Below are 17350 nucleotides of genomic sequence, written 5' to 3' on the forward strand. Positions count from 1 at the left end.
CGTGCATGTTTTCGTAGATTTTCACAGGTGTAGGTATGCTGGTCTTGTTGTATTCGGGTCTTTTACTCAATCTTACACGGGAAAAGACCCGAATACAACAAGACCAGCATGCATGTATACCTACATCCGTGTACACACACACACACACACCCCTTCCAGCACTGTTCGCAGAAGGACCCTGTTAGTAAATTGCTTCTGGCCCCAAAAGACTCATCAGCACCCACTCAAGATCTGACACTTGCGGGATTTATGGGGGCCACTGGGGCTGGAGGAGAATGTTCAAGAAGCTCGGTGACCTTGGCACCTCCTAGTGGAAAGAATTAATGCATTGCGCCAAGCCCCAACCTCACCAATGTTCCCTTCTCATTGCACCTTTGGCAAGGAAAAACCAGAACACGAAACGGAAGTGAAATATTTTAATTTCAATCGCACACAAAAACACACACATGATATCAGGCTAAAAAACGAACAAAATCCGGAGCCACGCTTTAGGCGACAGCTTGGCACGAGAAGAGTTCTCATGAAACCACCATTATTTTGGTCCTATAAAGAGTTTTATAAAGAACAGAGTAGGTTACACTGGAGAAACAAGATTCCTCCTTTCTTCTTCTCCTGTACAGCAATGAGACGCTGCCTTTGAAAAAAGAGGGATGGGGCAGAACGTAGCTTTGCGGCTACAGTTGTAGAGAGAAGGGAAAATACGTCATTGCAGATACAAAGATGACGGCCCCCAGTTTAAAAGTGGTGCCGCTTTGTCTTTCAACATTTAGGTTATTTTCACCCCCCTGCCCAGCACACACACACCTGCTAGCAGTTCCATAGGAGAAATAAAGGGCAGGCAATGGTTTAAGGCCTTGGTAGGAGGGGAAACGACAACAGCAACATGGGACTAGTAGAAGGTAAAGTTGGGAGAAGATAAGCAGAGGTTCAGTTTCTTCTACGTCTACTGATCATTGGGATTTGGGTTGGCATCAGGGTACTTGGTGAGATCGAAGGTCAAGACTTTGCTGATGACACAGTCTCCTTGCTATTGGGGGGGAAAAGAAAAATGGCACAATATGTCACCCTGTCCTTGTTCTGCTACAGCAGCTAGATTCAAAATCAAATATGAAGATTAAAAAAAATAAGTAGTCCTTGAATTGCAACTTTAATTGGGATGGAATGTCCATTACTAAGTGATGGTTGAGCAAAATATCATGTGACCACACCACTTAGCAACAGCAGGTATAGCTGTCCTGCTTGTGGTCTTTAGGCAAGGACCAAGACGGTTCCCCTGCCTGGGGCACCAAGTGCCCATATTTTGATCATGTGACTATAGAGGCCCTGGAATGGATGGAGCTTGAGGACTAGTGGTAGTTACCATTTTTTCTTTTATCATTCTACCTTTTTTTTTTAAACAAATACAACATCCTTCTTTACATGCTATAGAAAGTGTATCAGTTGGTTACAAATAGACTTTTGCGCATCTCTTCCACAGTCAAGAAACACAGTTCATGTTAACTCGAGCATTTTAACTCAAATATTCATACATGTCACCATCATCATATATCCATTTTCATTTGACTATAATTACTATTAAAAAAAATAGATAATGATAATAATAATTTTTGTTTCTTAAACAATACATGCCCACACCAGTGGGGGAAAGAAAAAATCGAAGGAAAAAAAAAAGACAAAAAGAACAAAACAAAAAACAAAAGAAAAACAAAAAACAAAAAAAAGGTAACACAGGTATATATATATATATAAAAAAAAGTATATCAGCTGGTTACGACATGTTTTGGTGCATCTCTTCCATTGATTCATATTATAATTAATTCATATCATAATTCATATTAATTCAAATATCTTAACTCATATGTTTACCATATTGACGTCATTATACCTCCACTTTTAGTTGACTACAGTTATTTAAACATCCTTCATCCTTAACTATGCCAAAGGTTTAGTCCATAACCACATGCTCACATCTCATTTACTTGTTTGTAAAATCCTCTATTAACATTACCATTTTTTCTTTGATGTCATGACTTTGAATGGAAAGGACTTTCATCCTTAATGAAAGGATGTAACTCAAGGATTACCTGTACATTCATTTTACATAAGGTTTTCTTGAACCAATACACGCTCGGCTTTTAAGATTTGTTCTTATCTTTAATTTAGGAAAAAGCCTCTGGAGAGACAGGAAAGTGTTGTGGCCTGGCAGGAGCCGTTGGAGCTGCTGCCAGACTCCGACAACGAGGGGTCTTATGAGTCAGCCCTGGAGGAGGTAGAGGACCCCGGACAGGGTGCTGACTCCGAGCAGGGCGAGGAGAGACTGGTTGGCCACCAGGTGGTGTCTGAGCCTTGGATCAGTGGGGAGGAGACAAGGGAGAGTGATCCAGAAAACACCTGTGAGTTGTTCCGGGATGCACGCCGTCAAAGGGCTACTCGGCGTCAAGAACGGCGTAATTACAAGAGGTGATTACGCTCAGTGATGCTCATTAAGATCCTCTCTTGATTATAAAAGAGACTGCTGGTGCCACGCCTTTCTGCAGAAGTCAACGTTAAGGACTAACAAGAAACAAACTTGGCAGGCTGGATTGCTGCCAGAGTTTGTTTGCATTGCTGCCAAGTTTTGTAGGACTTGCTGCCAGAGTGCTTATCTCTTTGTTTATGTGGCCTGCAGCCAACGAGAGTCTTGACTGATTAAAAGAAACCTTCTCATTTACGTTGGTTTCGGCTTTCGTTCCTGGACGGAGGAGGGGGGGGTCAGAACAGGAAAGCAATAGGGTTGACCGTCCCCCCCTCCATAAAAAAATTCTTGTTGGAAGTGTCATATTTGTTTTTATATCCCACCAAGTTTTTTTTTCCCTCAAGAAGAAAGAAAAGAAAATCTCACTCCTTCTTATTTTGGTCATCACTGATTTGCCTCAATGCTCACAGCTTCCTTGAAAGGGTATTACTGAGGAGGAAATCTCTATGCAAATTAGAATCCCAGCATTCTCTTGAAGGGAGGGTTTGTCTATAAGAGATTCCCAATACAACGTCCTTAAGCATTGCCTTTGGGTTCCCAAAATGCTTTCATCCTGCTCTCTAGTGGGGCTGCCTTAATAGGAGATCTTAGAAGTCCCAATTTCATTCAAGAGGGGGAGAAGCATAATATTGAAAGTAACACTATCTGAGATATACCTTCATCCACTATCCTCATTCTTACCTCAGGGTAAACACCAATGAGACTCTCAGCCTTGGTGTAGAACTCCTCCTTCAGGGAAATAACAATGGCTTGGAAGTTGCAAGTCGATTGTTCCTTGATGTAATTGGCTACCTGTTTGGAGAACAGGGGTGGGGAGAAAAAGGTGAATTGGCAGCCGTCCAAATCTTTCCCATGGAGGTAGTAAAATTTGCTTGTCCATTCAATCCTACCAACCTTTCCAATGTTGGTATTATCCAACGCAGCATCAATCTCATCCAAGACAAAAAATGGAGCAGGCTTGTAGCTGGGGACAGAAATGGCAAACGATCACATGAACACATAAGAGTTGCTTCAATGGAGATAAGCCTTTTTTCCCCCAACTACCTCTATGCCAGTGGCTCCCAAACTTGGCAACTTTAAGACTTGTGGACTTCAACTCCCAGAATTCTCCAGCCAGCTCCAGAGCTGGAGCTGGCTGGAGAATTCTGGGAGTTGAAGTCCACAAGTCTTAAAGTTGCCAAGTTTGGGAACCACTGCTCTATGCTATCCACATTCACCTGCACTAGAACAGGATGACATGTCACTTATGTTTGTGACTGGACACCTCATCTAGGCAGGGCAACATTCCATGGCACCTGTAAGATTCACAACCCGTGACCTCTGCATCTATCTGACCTTTCGAAGCACCGTCTCCAGGCTTCTACTCTTCCAGATCAGAAAACAATTTAGGCTAAAATGTAGACCCACACCAGAAAATGTAGACCCTTCAAAGTGTTTAAAGAACGAGTCGTCTCTACTATTCTGCTCTCCTCACCACCCACCCCTCTACTAATGTTCCAAATCTCAACTCTGGATAATTCCAACTCTAACCAGATCTTCCTTTGGAGCAAGTTTGGCCTCACCTGTGGATAGCAAAGAGCAGAGCTAAAGCTGCCACTGTCTTCTCCCCACCAGACAGATTATCCATTGGCCTGAAGCGTTTGCCTGGGGCTACGCAATTGTAATTGATGCCATCCAGGTAAGGCTCTTCTGGGTTCTCGGGACCTAAAAAGGCCTGCAGAAAAGAAAAAGAAAAAGAATGGAAGATAGCGAGGGAGACCACCAAATACCTTAATAACAAAATATTTATCATTTAAAGTATTATGAAATTACAACCATATCCAGGAGGGAAAAGGCAAGAACGCATATATGTGGTCTATTTCCAGGAATAGAGGGTGTCAGTGGGGTTCCATGTTCAGAAGATCAAGAATTGTGGCATTAGTTTTTTCAAGGAAGGCATTAACATTTGTAGTCATTACAGTTGGGAAAAAAAACCCCCACCCCTTCATTGATTGGAGGGCAAGAATGAGAGCTGCACTTATTTCCTTCTCTTCGCAAACAGGGGTGCTATTTCAATATAACCATTTATGTAGTTCTTCAGGCAGCAAAAGTTACAGGCAAACGTAATTAGTTCTGCGCAATTAGGACTCTGAGAGGGGATCAGACTGTTGCCAGGTGCAAAAACTGGGGCAACGGCAGCACAGGGGGCAGCAAATCAAAGCCTCACTCTTGGATAAATATTATACTTTGCATATGAATGAAAGAACATCCACTGGCCTTTGATCTGTTTTCTGTATGCTGAATGGCATTTTTGCAGACAATTCTGTTTGCAACTGGAAAGCAAATTTGCATGAATCCAATTTTTACCTGACTCCCATGAGAATCAAATTTTGAGGTCCAATTTGCAGCAAGCTGGCTCTCAATTACACTCTTTCCCAATCGAAAATTGGCTAATTAGGGAAAGAAAACAGAGTGCTTGCACGAACACAAATGAGCAAGCACACACACACACTTGCTATTTGTTGAAAGTTTCGTTCCATTTTAAGACACAGCATTCATTATAATGACTCATGAAATCTTGAGCCATAATAGACCTAAGGCAGAAATGTATACCTGAGGCCTCAGGATCATATGAGGTCCCTGAAATCCTTAGATGTAGCCCTCACTTAACACAAAAAAATCTTTGAGCAATGGGAGGAACTATTACATAACTAAATAATGGAGAGTAATCTTATCATCCGCATTTAATTTAGTTATACTAAAATGAATAACATCACTTTTAGAGCCGAGGTGGCGCAGTGATTAAATGCAGCACTGCAGGCTACTTCAGCTGACTGCAGTTCTGCAGTTCGGCTGTTCAAATCTCACCGGCTCAGGGTTGACTCAGCCTTCCATCCTTCCGAGGTGGGTAAAATGAGGACCCGGATTGTTTTTGGGGGCAATATGCTGACTCTGTAAACCGCTTAGAGAGGGCTGAAAGCCCTATGAAGCGGTATATAAGTCTAACTGCTATTGCTATTGCTATTACTTTTACATTTTTCCCCGTCCCACCTACTCACATGTCAAGACCCACAAAAGTATGCACTCTCCTTCATTAAGGTACTGGATTGGTGTGTATACTTTGATTCTGAAGAAGTGCTGAACTGTATATTTGATGTGGAGCTCAGCTTCTTCAGAATCCCTCACTTGCAATAAAAAAAAAAGATGCAGTGGTTAATAGTTTTATGGCTGAAAGGATCTGCCTTAGTGTCTGTACATTGTCTGCAAACGCACAAAAGAAAAAAGTTCCTCTGTAAAAGAGTGGGTGTATGAAGCATCAGGGCCTTACTTGCCTCTCCCCAGAAGTAACAAGACCAGAATAGTGCAAAAGAACATCTGTTGAAAAACATGATGCAACTTAAACAATTATGCAAAATCTCCCCAATTCACTTAAGTCACAGAATCCTGCTTTTTCTTGATTCAGTCATTAGATGTGCCGGCATGCAGCCTTCTTCCAAATTGTTTGTTTGCTTCTTTGTTTATTGGATTTATATGCCGCCCTTCTCCCAAAGGACTCAGGGCGGCGTACAACATTAAAAAAACACACATATTACAAAAGTTAAAAAAAATTAGATAAGAGTATCCAAAAAACAAACCCAATTAAGATTAACAATAACATTTAAAAAATACTCTGGTTTCTCTTCAGAGCCTATAAATCTTTCGCCTTTTACCTAAACATTTTTAAAAAATCGATTAAAATTAACAATAATCAATCATTTATTTTATTTTGTTCAGGCCAGGCTGGCTTGCTGGAAAAGCCAACTTTTTAGGGCGCGTCGGAAGGACCGGAGGTCGGGGATTATATGAAGCTCCAGGGGCAGCTCATTCCAGAGGGAAGGCGCTCCCACAGAGAAGGCTCTCCCCCCTGGGGGTGGCTAGCCGACACTGTTTGGCCGACGGCACCCTGAGGAGGCCAACTCTGTGGGATCGCACTGGACGGTGGGAGGCTACCGGTGGCAGTAGGGGGTCTCGCAGGTACCCTGGGCCTAAGCCATGGAGCGCTTTAAAGGTCATAATTAGTACCTTTAATCGCACCCGGAAGACAACCGGCAACCAGTGCAGGCCGCCTAAAAGGGGCGCAACATGGGAGCACATAGATACCCCCATGATCACCCGCGCAGCCACATTCTGGACCAGTTGAAGCCTCCGGGTGCTCTTCAAGGGCAGCCCCATGTAGAGAGCGTTACAGTAGTCCAGGCGAGAAAGGGCGAGGGCATGAGTGACTGTGCACAGAGCATCCCGATCCAGGAAGGGGCGCAACTGACGTACCAGGCGAACTGAACAAATATGGCATCCTCACCTGGGCGCTGCTATTTCGTGACAAAGCCTTGTAGATCTCATCGATGTTGGTAGCTACTGATTCGAAGCAGAAGTTGAAGCGGTCAAAGCGTTCCTTTTTTATCTGTTCGAAGGCCTGTTTGGCTTTCTTTGCACGTTTTCGGGCAGCCTCAAATTCTGGTAGAAAAAGGAGCAAGCATAAATCATCCCATCCTGTCAGCAGAAGGCCCACCATAAAGCTGGCCATTCCCCAAGCCGATGCCCTTCTGAAGCACTGGATATTAAGATGCTTTCTATAAATTACATGAAGTTGGAATCCAAAACCAGGAGGGCATCTGTTTGGGGAAAAGCTGAGATAGCCGAGAGTACAAAAGTGATTTGGTACCGTCGGAGGTCTCCTGGAACTTGTCCCTCACACTTTCCAGCTTCTCCATGGCCTTCATGTTTGGGGCAGCAATTCGCTGTAATATGCTCTGTTGCTCATTCAATTTCTGTTGTAGTTGATTCATCTCCTGTTTGATCTCATCATCAGACTGAACGTCCTTCAAGGAGGATTAAGAGAAAGTAGTATTGGGAGTCAGAGAACCAGCTTTTGCAAAAGAACACAGCACCGATCTTTCACTCCCAGAATGTAAGCGTGTTCAAGCAATTCTCCCAACCCCAGAGCAAAAGACATCGTAACCTTATCTGAACTCTTTAGGAACGTGGCACGACAAAACTGCGCTCGACTAAAGCGCGCCCGATTAAACCGCGTTGCTGATGTCATCAACAGGGCGACAACAGCGAGCGCGGAGAAAGAAGGGCGCTTTAATAGCGCTTTGAAAGCAAGCCGATTCAACTTAAGGTAAGGGTTAGGTTTAGGGTTAGGTTTAGGGTTAGGTTAAGGGTTAGGGTTAGGTTTAGGGTTAGGTTAAGGGTTAGGGTTAGGCTTAGGTTTAGGTTAAGGGTTAGGTTAAGGGTTAGGGTTAGGTTTAGGGTTAGGTTAAGGGTTAGGTTTAGGGTTAGGTTTAGGGTTAGGTTAAGGGTTAGGATTAGGTTTAGGGTTAGGTTTAGGGGGGTTAGGTTTAGATGTTAATTTTAGGTTTAGCGTTTACAGCGTGCTTGTCTCCGCACTGTTGTCACCCTGTGATGATGTCAGCTACGCGGTTTCGTCGAGTGCGCTTTAGTCGAACGCGGTTTTGTGGTGGAACCCTTTAGGAAAAGTGAATTACTAGTGAGACTTACAAATTGCGAACTCATCTTTCCTTTCTCTCAAGCACTCAAACACGGATTTCTGAGTAAGTTCACTCTCGAGTTTTAAGCCATGGCGTTAAGAAAATGATAACTGAGACTCTACATTTCGAAGTAAACAAGCAGTTACGTACGCGGTAAAAATCCTTTTTTTAAAAAAAATTAAACTCTCTTAAATTTATCTTTTAACTATTCTTTTCAAAAAATTTTGAAAAGCTCTAATCAAATGCCAATACCTTCACAAAACCTAACAAATACAAGGAGATGTCAGGAGCAATGAAAAAGTGGACTCAATTTGTAGCTGCTTTGATATCCGAAGGCCTTTGAGGTCCGATCCCTTTATCCCCTCAATAGTCCAAGATGCAGTATATCCTCTTCTTCTGACTACTCATCTTCTATGGACACCTAAAATCCATGACCCTTGATTGATCTTCTGCCTTCAACCTATTATCTAATGTAGCTATCTCTGTCATGTATCAGATATCTTATGGTCAAATCCAACCATATTTCAGCCCAACCCCTGTATCCAGATGAGGCAGCATATTTCTTTTGCTCCCTCAAGATGATAATCCTGTTTCTTGCCTTCCTGGTAAACCGTGACCCGACAAATGCGCGCACGACAAAAGCGCACCGACAAAACCGCAGCGCTAAAACTGCGACGTCATCACGCGACGTCATCAACGCGCCGACAGAAGCGCGATTTAAGGTAAGGGTTAGGTTTAGGTTTACAGCGCGCTTCTGTTGGGCGCTGTTATCGGCGCACTTCAGCGCTCATTCGTCGGTGCGGTTTAGAACTCGCGGTTTTGTCACCGCGGTTTAGTCGGGCGTGCTTTTGTCATTCGCCCTTTTGTCGGTGAACCTTGGTAAACATCTTAACAAACAAGTTCTAATGTTTAAGTCAGCCTGGAACAACACTCTTTGGCCTTTTGCATACATAAATCTATAGCATTCCCATAAGTGCTATTAATATGATATGCATCAGTTATCAAAAATCCTACAGATGACAGGCAACATAGGATGAACCTTACAGTCTTCCAAGTAGGCTAAGGTTTACATGTTGTGATTGTGGATCAGCCTCCATGATTCCCAGCCAGCATTTGGAAGGGATTATGAAAGGCTGAAGCCCAACACATTTAAAAGGCACCAGGCTGGAGAAGGTCACTCTAATCCTTTGGGCTAGACAAATAGATTCTTAGGGAGACAAACATTACATGCTCCACAATACTTTTCTTTAATCAACTCTAAAGCTTTGTAAGAAACTGTAAATCAGCGGCAATAAACATCCTTTCTTCTGGCCATTTAATAAATTATAGAGCCTAACGTTCTGATCAGATTTTAAATCAAAGGGTAGCAATAAAAAGAGATTTGAGAGAGGCTACATAATCTTATAAAGCTGGATTTCTTGTTTTGTATGCAACTTCTATTTTAAGTACTCAACAACGCATTAACCAAGTCTGCTTGAGCAAAGAGCCTTTCTCCTACTTTCTCTCTAATCATTAGGCCCTTAAGACTTGCTCTAGAGCAGTGTTTCTCAACCTTGGCAACTTGGAGATGTCCAGACTTCAACTCCCAGAATTCCCCAGCCAGCATTCGCTGGCTGGGGAATTCTGGGAGTTGAAGTCCGGACATCTTCAAGTTGCCAAGGTTGAGAAACACTGCTCTAGACGGTCTTGTACTTCTGTTCTAGATCCAAAGAGTGTCAACTGCCACTCCATGCTTGCCTTTTGATATCGCTCAGTGCAAGGCTGCCGTGATATCTAGGGGGACTGGATGGGAAGAGGGGGGGAGGATTCAAGGAAAATGAAAAGTTCATTGTATCTCCCTAAAACATGGTTTCAAGGCTGGAACGGAGTACAGCTCCATACCAACCCACGCTTGAACCTACCATTCTGAAAACATCATTGAATTCGATTGGACACTGTGGGGGGGGGGCGTATGGGGAGGTATCTAAGGGAAGAGAAGATTTGGGGATTTTGGTGTGCGAATTTCAGTTCTGGCTTTGCACTACTATATATTTCACTTGATCTCTAATAAACTATATACCTTTCTCAACAAATGGAGTTAGGGATCGTTCTTTCTTAAGAGGCTCAAGCTGAGGCAGGTCTGACAAAGAATTTTTATGGGAATGGAAGTAACGGGATTTCTCCAAAACTGGGGAACTATTCCTTCCAAAGTCTCAGAATGATTTGGGCCCGTCATCCTTACCTTTCACAGAGGCACTGAGTTTTATAACTACGAGCATGATAGTGTAGAATAATCATATCCAAGGACCAGCGGTGGGTTTCAAAAAATTTTGGAACCTCTTCTGTAGGTGTGGCCTGCTTTCCGGGTCCACTGGTGGAACCTCTTCTAACCGGTTCGGTAGATTTGACGAACCGGTTCTACCGAATAGATGCGAACTGGTAGGAACTCACCTCTGCTCTCTTCCCCTTGTTGCCCAAGGTCCCCCACATATTCTATTACAGTGGTCCCCAACCTTTTTATCGCCGCGGACCAGTCAGCCTTTGATAATTTTACCGTGGCCCGCTGAGCGCGCGCAGGGGTGGGGGGGCGTTGTTCGCGACGACACATTGATTGTTTATATATCAGATTGTTTTGATTAAAGGCGCAGGAACACCGGGGAGACGTCTTCTGAGCGAGGCGTTTTCTGTAGAGCCGCAGGGAGACTGGGGAGACGTCTGCAGGGACGCAGGTACACGTCAGCTTTGGGCCACACGTGCGTACCTGCGCGGGGCTCTCTTCCCTGGAGCCTTTGCGCACGGCCCAGGAGCTTTTGCGCACGGCCCAGGAGCCTTTGCACTGCAGCGATCATGTCCCCCGGCCGCTGCAGCGATCATGTCCCCCGGCCGCTGCAGCGATCATGTCCCCCGGCCGCTGCAGCGATCATGGCCCCCGGCCGCTGTGCGGCCCGGTGCCAGGTACTCCACGGCCCGGCACCGGTCCGCGGACCGGGGGTTGGGGACCACTGTTCTATTACACCTCCACAAAATGGCCAAACCCAGAGAGTTCTCCTTACCTTCAAATCCTCAGAGAGGTCACTGTAGTCCATCTCAATCAGAGCTTCTCGCGCATACATGTTGGAAGTCCTCTGTGAACTGCTGGTTGGCTCCTCCCCTTGGGAGCTGCCCTGAAATCAACCAAAAGGCAGACAGGAAGCTCACTTAACCCATACGTCCTGGCTCAGGATTCTTTCCTGTTCTCCCTGTAGTTATTCTATTACCTCCTCCTGGCTGATATCATCCATGGTGCCTTTGGAGAGGGGTAGCTTAATGTCTTGCATCTTGCAGGCTTGCAGTAAATTGTGGCGGTCGCTACGCTTCTGCTCCAGCTTAGTCTCAATGGCGGTGACCTCCTTCTGCAAGTGAGTCATCTCTCTGTAGAAAATGGCGCAGAGTAAAAGGACAATCCAGACAAAGCAGCTTCCACCTCTGTAAAGATCTTGAACTAGGCAACGCCAAGAGAATGATTAGAAATAGACATAGCAGACATTCTCCTTATGAGTCTTTTGGGACTGGAGACAGCAAACACCTTTGATTTTACTAGAATAAGATTCTTATAAACTCTTCTGATAGTTGAAAAGATGTCCGAGCGTAACCTTTGGCAGGGATTCCTAACCAATGGGGCCATCGCGTTTGTGCTCCCCTGAGTTCTCTCTCTGAGTGGACAATTATTATTATTATTTATTTGTCTTGTATGCCGCCCACTCCCGAAGAACTCCGGGCGGCTCACAGTAGACAAGGGAAGGGGGAAGACTAGACAAAGACAACACTTTAAAAACAAAACCACAACATTCACAATTTCCGCAGGGCTGGATGTTTCACAGGCCCCCCGGCCTGCTGGAGCAGCCAGGACTTGGTGGCTTCGCGGAAAGCTGGGAGGGTCGTAAGGGTCCGGATCTCAACAGGGAGATCATTCCAGAGGGCTGGAGCTGCGACAGAGAAGGCTCTCCCCCGGGGGGGTCGCCAGCCGACATTGGCTGGCGGATGGAATCCGGAGGAGACCTAACCTGTGAGATCTGATCGGTCTATGGGAGGTAATCGGCAGGAGGCGGTCTCTCAGGTACCCAGGTTGATGCCCAACATTTCAGATGGTTTGGGATGCTTTTGTGGAAGGAGGCGAAGAAGTGAAATGAGTGTAATTAGCTTATGGCATCCATAGCTTCACTCAAAAATGCAAGGTTCATTGATACATATAGTCATGTGATCACTGGGTATCTTTTCAGAATAAAATGTTAAGATATATACATGTGGGTGGGGGGGATATATGGGAAAATCTTATAATGTTAATGAAGTCCATGTAATGTTAATGTATTGTGATATACCAAAGCTTTGGAATATTTCGGCATTTCAGAAATTAAGCCACGATGTCTGTGTGTGTGTGTTTGTGTGTGTGACTGAAATAATTATACTGGAAAAAGTGATATTACAGGTTTATAAAATGGTTATTGCAAATAGGTGATATTTTGGAAAAAGCAGTTATTTTCTAACCAGAGGATGTGGCAATACAGGTTACTATGGCAGAGATTTTGTGATATTTTACATTAACATTCTGTACTGTATTGTGACTATTAATGCTATGATATACAAATAATATGTGCATCCACCCCTCTGTGTTTTTCCTCTTTGTTTACATTTAAAGTCTATTTTGATAATTATGTTAACAGTGTCAAATGAATTTAAAAACATAAAAAAATATACCATATATCAGTGGTTCTCAACCTTTTCATCACTACGGACACAGTTTTAATACCTTTTGTGGCGATGGATTATGGCCACGGACCCGCAAGACTTAAGTCAAGATTTAAATCATATTATTTCTTCAAGCCTTCATGAACCCCCTGTGAAGACATCATTGTCCCCCCTTCCTCCAAGGTTGAGAACCACTGCCATACATACTTCCTTTTCTCTCCAAACATTGTGAATACCAGGCCCTCACTGTTTCTGGTGATTCAGGAATGGAGTAGCACCTAGCTACTAATTCAAACCAAGCTCCATGGACCTTGGGTTAAAATGAAGGACTTGCAGTTAACCTCCATCAACGGCTATTGTGGGAGCAAAATAGAACCTTCCATTTTCAGCAGCAGTATATTCTTGATTGCTGGCGTGACCCGACAAAAGCGCGCACGACAAAAGCGCGCCGACAAAACCGTGTCGCTAAAACCGCGATGTCATCAATGCGGCGACAACAGCGTGGAGACAGAAGGGCGCTTTACAACAGCGCGTCGACAGAAAGCCGATTTAACTTAAGGTAAGGGTTAGGTTTAGGGTTAGGTTTAGCGTTACGTTTAGTGTTAGGGTTACGTTTAGGGTTAGCGTTACATTTAGGGTTAGGTTTAGGTTTAGTTTTACAGCGCACTTCTGTCGCCGCGCTGTTGTCGCCGCGATTCAGCGCTCATTCATCGGAGCACTTTAGAACTCGCGGTTTAGTCGGGCGCAGTTTTGTCGTTCGTCCTTTTGTCGGTGAACCGATTGCTGGATGTTGGGACAAGGGGGAAAAATTGTGATCATCTAATTAGGTTTCCCAGAAACATCAGGCTGGTGTTGGGGCTACCTGATACAGAACGCCGAGTGAGTCTTGCCTTTGCATCTTTAAAAATTCCCTCCCAAACATAAGACATCTTCAATTCATTAAAATCATAGGCCGAAATTAGTCATCAGATGAAGCAGGGGCAACGGTAGATATCTCTACCTTCCTGCTTAGATCTTGCCCTCGTAGGTCAGACTTACTTATTGGCTCCTCCCAGCTTCTTACGAATCTCCTCCATCTCATGGTTCTTATCATTCACCTCAGATTTCTTGGCCAGGTGCTGGTTCTTCAGGTCCTGCAGCTGTGCCATGGTCTCATCTATGATCTTCATATGCCGCTGTTCCTCCTGTGTGATCATCAACAGGGAAAGCACAGATGTTAAGTCGGTGGTGGTTTTTTTGTCACTCTAAATCATGGATGCTACATAGCGCTAGTCCCCAACGCACCTTCTTGAGTTTTTCTATCTCAGCTTCATCTTTCTTGACGGTCTGCTCCCACATGTGCACTTTGTCCTGATCTTCTTTCAGTTGGTTCTTTTCAAAGTCCAGCTGGATGCCTAGGCGGGTCTTTTGATTTTCAAATTCCAGCCTGGGAAGGGAAAAGGGAGAAACTTTGGCATCATCCAAGCCTCCCTCCCCATATTAAAAGTTAGCAAAAATCTAGCATCCTTGAATCTGGAAGTGCCAGGGTGACAGAAATGGGACCGATACCTTTTTTTGGCAATCTCGTTCTGGCGTTTCACCTTCTCTTCCTCAAACTCCCGGATATTTCTTACTCCGATTTCTCGGCAGAATTCCTCAAATACTTCATCTTCTACCTGCAATGATGGGGAAAGACTTATATAGGACTGGTCTTAAGTATAAAATGAAGGTGTGGGTATGTTAAAATGAATAAATGAACACTTTTTACCTTGATATAAGATGCCAAGCATCCTTAACCAACAAAGAATGTGTTAAAAATATGGTTGCACCCCCCCCCCCCCCCGTTTTTAAAAAATTGCTGCTATTTCTGCAATTTTCTAGGTTATCAACTTTTCAGGTTTCTATCCTATTATATACCCTGCAGTTGTAGGGTTTTTACAGTGAATCATCTGAATGGTCCTAGGAACTGAGGTTACACGTGTAAGCAAAAACTGCAGAAAATATTTGCCTGTCACTATTCTTTGCTTGCAGTGTTCCCCGGCATGGTTCGAGGGGACGGGATGATGAAACAAAGTATACCCTGCAACATTTTATTCACTCATTTGATAACACTTGGTTTATTCAGCTATTACAACGTGAAAGTTCTCACGTATGCCAATGATGTAAGGACTAACCAATTATTGTGCCTATTATTGGAGACTTGTTAACCAATAATGATATAACACGTAAAGTAGGTAGAACTCAAAGGAGCTGAAAACACTATAAGAATGATGTTTCATGATTAATAATTTTGCTGTTGATTCTCGTGTCAATTCTGGTTGCTCAATAAACTTCTGTTGGTTCAGCTATCCATGGATTGGAGTATTTCTTTCATCTCCAGCCTCGGGGACCCTAAACGCTACATGCCTTTCCCGTTCTAAGCCCTCTTTGGCTGCTCTTGCCCTGGATCCGCCATACCTGGTTCATCTTTTCCTTCAGCTCCTTCATCTCACGGTCTCGCCCCTGTATGATGTGCTTGATGTCGTTTATGCGGGGTCCAAAATTGGCAAGCTCACTTTCCAACTTGGACTTCTCCTGTTGGGAATAATACTGAATCAGGACAGAGCTCAGAAGAAATAAAGAGCAATAGCAGTTAGACTTATATACCGCTTCATAGGGCTTTCAGCCCTCTCTAAGCAGTTTACAGAGTCAGTATATCGCCCCCACAGTCTGGGTCCTCATTTCACCCACCTCGGAAGGATGGAAGGCTGAGTCAACCTTGAGCCGGTGAGATTAGAACCGCTGAACTGCAGATAACAGTCAGCCGAAGTGGCCTGCAGTACTGCACCCTAACCACTGCGCCACCTCCCTTTTCTACATGGAAAAAGTAACCTTTTGATAATCTGGAAAAATGGCATCCTATATCTTTTGAACATATATGCATAATATGCATTTCATCATTGGCATTTCTTCAGCTTAGCATTTTCCTGCAGGCTCTGTTTTTCAGATTAGTGAACGCCCTTTTACAGGAGCATTCCATCACTTGCAATACAGAATCTAATATACTTGCTAACCTTTTAAAACTTTGGCTATAGCTAATAGAACTCTTATTTTTGCACCACTGTCCATTTTTTTCAGCCATGAAACTATTTCACCTAATTTAAGGCTTGCAAAATTAAAAAAGGACATCACAGGATGCAAATAATTATTTTATTAAATGTAATCTCAAAAGCCTCTGTAGAGAAGAGGAGGCGAAGCAAGGGGTGGAGTTAAGCAGCCATCAGCTAATTAATGTCAGGCACAAAAAAAAAAGGATACCGTATATACTCGAGTATAAGCCGAGTTTTTCAGCCCACTTTTTGGGCTGAAAAAAGCCGCCTCGGCTTATACTCGAGTCTACAACTGGATCCGGCAGTGCTGTTGCCTGTTGGAGGAGGAGGAGGCGAACCAGCCTGCCATCGCCGGCCACCGCTAGCCCCGCCGCTCTTCCTGACCCCTTCCAAGCCCCACAGTCCAGCGGATGGAGCAGCGAAGCCCCGGGGCTTCGCTGCTGCTCCCCGCATTTTCTGCACGGGGATCCCTTGGAGAGGGGATTCCAGCCTGCCATCGCCAGCCACCGCCACTGTTCCCTCTAAGGTGCGCGCGTGCGCGGCCGCGCACATGGAAAGAAATCCCCGCGCAGAAGTTTCTAACTGCCGCGCAGAGATTTCTACCAAAGCAAACGTGGGAAGTCCTTTGCAGGCGGCTGGAACTGGCCTCCCGCAAAGGACCTCCCCAGAGGAATCTCATGTCCTGCAGCCCAAACTTTCTCCTCCCAGCAACTTGGCCTGTTGGATACAGTTGTGGCGGGGGAAGAATGGGCTGGGTGGGCTGGCTGGCTGGGGAGGAGGGAGCCCTTTAAAGCCCTGCTGCCGCGTCTTCCCAGCAAGACTTCCTTTCGGCTCGCGGTTTCCCTTGCCTGCCTTAACCAAAGCTTGGCGCCCCGCCTCTGCTTTCGCTCTCCCTCCCTCAGCTGTGCAGCAGCAGCAGCTCTCAGCCTAGGGCATCACGCAGGCTGTGGAAGGAGGGGGAGGAGGAGGGAACCAAAGAGAGGCTTTTAGGGGCCTGCGCCCCACAGCCAGGACCGTCCTTGCGCCTCAAGCCGCGTTTCTTCGTGCAAAGCCCTTCGGGCGTCAGGCAGAGCTCTCGGGTTGCCCAAACCAGTTCCTCCCAGGTTCAAAACTACGGAGGGAGGAACTGGATTGGGCAACTCGCGCTCACACACACACACATACACACAGAGAGAGATTCGGCTGCGTCCGGCTCATTTGCAAAAAGCCCAGAAAAGGAAGTCGGTCGGGGGCAGAGGAGGGGGGGGGAGACCCGTCGGAGAAACCGACGGTCCCGAGGCCGGAGGAGGGGGGTTCTTCCCCAGACAGGGCTCCCCAGGAGAGGGCGAGGCACCCCTCCCCCATCTCCCTACTGTCAATGTCGCACAGGAGGGCTGTTTCTATCTCGGTGCTTTCATGGAGAGTCAGCGAGAGATCCAAGCCATCCAGCGAAGGCAGACTGCTGTTTAGTAAGAATGTTTTAAATATTGCATTTCAGCTTATTTGTCATGGATTGGTGATCAACCTACTTGCAAATACAAATTCTTTTTCATATGGCGTGCTGGTGCTCTGCA

At 45.1% G+C, this 17350-nt stretch overlaps 1 protein-coding gene across 1 annotated transcript in view; it reads right to left on the reverse strand.

Annotated features, from left to right (window-relative positions):
* Positions 1-402: 402 nt before the first annotated feature.
* SMC1A (structural maintenance of chromosomes 1A) overlaps positions 403-17350 on the reverse strand; it is a 38813-nt gene continuing 21865 nt past the window's right edge. The window contains exons 14-25 of the mRNA XM_032209967.1: positions 15166-15282; positions 14278-14384; positions 14014-14155; positions 13768-13913; positions 11262-11415; positions 11058-11168; positions 7197-7353; positions 6834-6988; positions 4078-4229; positions 3410-3479; positions 3197-3307; positions 403-1027 (exon numbers count right to left, since the gene is read on the reverse strand). Coding sequence (XP_032065858.1) covers positions 944-1027; positions 3197-3307; positions 3410-3479; positions 4078-4229; positions 6834-6988; positions 7197-7353; positions 11058-11168; positions 11262-11415; positions 13768-13913; positions 14014-14155; positions 14278-14384; positions 15166-15282 — 1506 coding nt within the window. The 3' untranslated portion in view covers positions 403-943. The remainder of the gene's footprint in view (positions 1028-3196; positions 3308-3409; positions 3480-4077; positions 4230-6833; positions 6989-7196; positions 7354-11057; positions 11169-11261; positions 11416-13767; positions 13914-14013; positions 14156-14277; positions 14385-15165; positions 15283-17350) is intronic.

This window comes from Thamnophis elegans, chromosome 2 (genome assembly GCF_009769535.1).
Source record: "Thamnophis elegans isolate rThaEle1 chromosome 2, rThaEle1.pri, whole genome shotgun sequence".
Classification (NCBI taxonomy): domain Eukaryota; kingdom Metazoa; phylum Chordata; class Lepidosauria; order Squamata; family Colubridae; genus Thamnophis; species Thamnophis elegans.